The 4,558-nt window shown below is 34.2% G+C and overlaps 1 protein-coding gene across 1 annotated transcript; it reads right to left on the bottom strand.

Annotated features, from left to right (window-relative positions):
- Positions 1 to 2,755: 2,755 nt before the first annotated feature.
- Positions 2,756 to 4,296, bottom strand: LOC113229894 (general odorant-binding protein 56d-like). Its single transcript, XM_026463583.1, has 2 exons — positions 4,249 to 4,296; positions 2,756 to 3,112 (listed from the first exon to the last, which is right to left on the bottom strand). Exons 1-2 carry the CDS (start codon positions 4,294 to 4,296, stop codon positions 2,756 to 2,758), a joined length of 405 nt encoding a protein of 134 aa, XP_026319368.1.
- Between the last annotated feature and the right edge of the window lie 262 nt (positions 4,297 to 4,558).

Below are 4,558 nucleotides of genomic sequence, written 5' to 3'. Positions count from 1 at the left end.
CCCGATTTTAAAAAAGGGGGAGGTTCTTTATTCGATTGTATTTTTTTTGCATGTTTCGCGATAATTCCGACATTTGTGAACCGATTTTGATGATTGCTTTTTTTGTTGCAAAGAGGTCACCTCTGTATTGGTAGTTGGTCCCATTTCAATTTGAAGGAAATATTCCACCTCTAAGGGTGGCAAACTAGAGGATGTATCCGGTTTCACTCATTTTCCGGTAACCAATTTCAATAAAACTTGGCAAATATAAAGTAACTCCACGAACTTTTGAGGTCGTTTTTTTATAACAAAGTCATCATATTCTGATATTTAATATTACGGTAAATGACGTTACTGTCTATGAACGGGTTAATATATTAAGACTTAATTAATTAACCTTACAAATAACCAACTTACGTGACGCGAATAACCAAAGTCAACATAAACCAAACTCAAGGCAAATGTAAATATTATTTTATACATTTTAAATATAAAAAAATAATAATGTAAGAAATTAGACAAAAAGAGTCTTACAGCACTCAATACATCTAGTAGAATGAGCACGGTGAGGGTAACCATAACTTTTTATACCTTTATTTAGGTGGCATTGAAACGGATTGAGGATAACTTGTTACATTTGACTAAATGCACCTTTATATAAAAAAAAGTAAATTCTTGAACCTTCTTCTTCATTATTTGATGACATTGGTGGCCCGACGGTTTAGGACCACCTAATATCATCCAGATAGAACAAATTTGGAACTTTTCCAAATTATTTGTTCTCTTGGTGACCCGGAGAGCATTCTATTGCCTTGGTACTCAAATATAATACTGAATATAAAAATACACAAAACAAAGAATTCTTCCTTAGTTCGAGAACACGTCACACATAAAACCAAATAAATGTCGCAACTCAAAATTGTGAATTTAATAAAACACGTTTCGAAAGTACAAAATATTTACTAAATGACACCAATAAATTTACATTCTCGTTTATAAATAGATGTAAGTGAACATTGTGTATAAATAAAAATAACCATATTATTCGCTCCACATTATAAGATCCGTTCAATATTTTTTTTTACTTTCAAATTGTATTTTCTCTATTCCATCAATTTTTGAGTTAGAGACCGTATTTGGTTTCAAATTCGATCTAAGTGTGGTTATTTGGCACATTATTATGAATACAATATAATTTCGATGTAAATAAAAACAAAGACAATGATTCAAATGATACTGACCAGTATAAAATTTCCTGGTGGTATTAGCATTCTACTTTTACGAGCTTATAAAAGTATTGAATATGAAAATATAATAATAACGCACACACTCCCAGCCCCACACTAGGGAAATCCTTTATCGCGGGTGCCATAGACGCACATGTAGACAACCACAAATTACATCCAAAAAGTGCGTGGCAACAGTTCGGCCAAGGAGGTAGTATAATATGTAGAGGGATATTATTTTTAGTAGCGGTAGAACTCCTTGTGAAAGAGTAATGTGAACATTACTGCGTTTCGGTTTTGAAGGGTGGTGGTGAAATTACAGACACATGGGACTTGTCAACTTATGTTTACCACCATGCGCACGACTTGTTCGTCCTGTCACATGGTATCATAAAAAAAATATTATTCGCTCAGGAGATCGCTATACTATCCATAGGTAAGATCCGGAACCAGGAGTAATCTGAAAATCAGCGTATTTGAATGTCCACCAACATGAATGGCTTTAAATTTCTAAACGATTGTCATGGATGACCAAACGCAAAACTACGCGGATGAATTAGTTTTTTGATATCATTCTGACAAAACTCACGAAGTATGCTTCCACATTTGTATGGCGAACGGTTGTGGAGTGGAATTCCCTGCCTGTAGACTTATTCCTTGAACGCTATATCGTCAAGGCGAGAGTAAATAGGTATTATTTAGGTGTGCATGCTCCATCGTCGACCTCCTTACTTTCTATCAGGTGCGATGGAGTTCAAACGCGCACTTATTTTTTTTATAAAGTTAAATAAATAAAGTTTAATTTGGCAAATTAATTTAAATAAATATTAATGTATTAATTAGACTTTGGAACCTCAGAAGACCTAATCGTAGAACACTTATGTAGCGAATCACAGCAGTCGCTACAAATCTCCTTTATATATATTTTATACAGCCTTTTTAAGTTTAGTTTTATATTTAAATTCTAAATTTAAATGTGATTGTTTTTGGCGCCTTCTCTTGCTATTGTTTTCTGTTTTGCTTTGATAGCTGTACGTGTTTATAATAAATTTATAAACTGTAAGGGATGCTTAGATGGTTCGGACATGTAGAGAGAATGAATGAAAGAAGATTGACAAAACAGATTTATAAGGCGAGTGTGAGCGGGTAAGTTGGTAAGGGCCGACCAAGGCGAATTTACCATGACCAAATTGAGGCCATCCTAAAGAGGGGCCAAGTCAAGAGTACCTTTACCTGACGAGCGTGTTTGAAAGCACTGATGCGTATTGATGAGGCGAAAGGTGTGTGTCAGGACCGTAGCAAGTGGAAGGCTGTTGTCTCTACCTACCGCGATGGGAAAAACGTGTGAAAGACATGTTAAAAAAGATCCACCCAATTATACGTGGTAGTTTTACCACGTGTAACAAAACTAATAACAAAATGAATATACAAAACGAATAACAAAATTAAAATGTAACAAAAAATAAACATTTTAATAATTTATCAAAGATTGAAAGAACAGCATAAATTAAAAAGAATAACAATATACAAAAAATCAATTTCTTATTTGCTTAAAAAATGAGATGAGTTGGAGCAGCACTGTAGTAGCATTTGAAAATTTCAAACGCAGTGTCGGCATGAGTCTTTCCCGTCTTCTTTTTACATTCCTCTAGAACTTTAGCTACTTTGGTTTTATCGACGTTGGAAGGCAATTTGGCTAAAGCTACGTCAGTATTAAGCTTCGCATCGGAAGTCAAAATTCCGGTCTTTTTGAAGAAACATAGGGTAAATTTCTTAAGAGCCTCATCGTCGCTGAATTGACCTTTCTTTGCTTGGGCTAGAAGTTCGGGTCTGACGCCTGTTTCCTTGACGCACTCAGCAGTGAACTTCTTTACGGCTTCCTTTTGTTTTTGCGACAACTCGGCGCTCTGGAAATAGAGATAAAAAAAACCTATCATATTTTTTTGTTTTGGAAAACTGAGTGTATTGTAGTTAGCTATGATATAGCTATGACCATATTAAAATAAACATTAACAAAATGAACCTTAATTATTAAGTAATCTTCATTTTATTTATTACTTACTTATTTGGTAAGTAACTTACTAATCTTCATAAACCTATACAATTATATCTTAGAATAATAGTGTAGTTGCGATGCCTAAACAAAGTAAATGACTACCTTTATTTTAGGTATCTTGTTGTAAGTAAAGAATGTGCAAAGGAAGCAGAAGAATCTGTGCGGGTGTGCTGTGAGGAGTTGTATACAAGAAAAGTATCGAGTCTGTGGTTGGTTAAAAATATGGAACCAAATGGATTAATTGATTGTTTTTTTCAAAACTTTTTGTAGGACAAACAGTTGCCGAACAGAGAGGCATGTAGTATGTAGTCTTATGCTGTCGAAGAAGAGGTAACCAATGGCGGATACGAGTTCTTAAGTAAAGATGGAGTGACGATATGCGAAAGACTGCTGCCAGAAAATGAATACGAGAAGCTAGGGAGAAGGCAGGGCGACATGACGCACATTGGGAGCGGTCTTTGTCCAGCAATGAACCACAATAGGCTGATAATTCTGATATACGTGCCGATCCGAAGGTTGAGGCCATTATCCTGTTGGCATTAGAAACAGAGAATTTACTTTTTTATTAATCTTTGTTTATTTAGGGACTTTGATCGTTATTGAACATGTCAGCCCCATTAGTAAAATGGTACATCAAGAAAACACTTAAAAAAATCCAGACAGATAAATCAAAATACAACCTAACTAAACATGTATACAAAATCTCCACGGCACTCTACATGTTGGCCCCGACAAAACAGATAAAAACCACCCAATATTAAATGTAATTAAAACCAGCCTAAACTAATGAATGGGTTTTTCTTTTATCTACATAAATTGTAATAAGATTATTGAACATTAAAAACAAATAAAATTTTATAGAAGTGATGCCTAAATAAACCACAGAACATCTCATGACGCCTTACGTCAAAATCACTACAATATTTTCTATTTTTTTTCCTTATTACATAAGCTATTGCTTAATATATAATAAGTAATATATCTTACATTAGCAGCGGCGATGGCAACCATGCACACGAAAAGGAACGCCTTCATTGTATCTAAATAAACTAGATAGTAAATACTCCTGTGAAATACACAAAGTTATTGGATAAAATGAATTGGCACTATATCTTTTTATACTAGCCGTGAAGGAAATCTACTATAGCTTTGAGGAAATAAAGTATTTTATATCCAGATTTCAATATCATCCGGTATTCCTTCCGATCAACGCCTATGTAGGCACTTGCAGTTCACTCACATTGAATCCAGCTCCAGAATCGTAAGTTTTATAATAGAACAGATAAAAAAATTAAAT

The sequence above is a fragment of the Hyposmocoma kahamanoa genome, unplaced genomic scaffold (assembly GCF_003589595.1).
Source record: "Hyposmocoma kahamanoa isolate Upper Pololo Valley unplaced genomic scaffold, ASM358959v1 63, whole genome shotgun sequence".
NCBI classification, from domain to species: Eukaryota; Metazoa; Arthropoda; class Insecta; order Lepidoptera; family Cosmopterigidae; genus Hyposmocoma; species Hyposmocoma kahamanoa.
The sequence above is the reverse complement of the archived record's forward strand: the minus strand, read 5'-3'. Positions and strand labels throughout refer to the sequence as shown.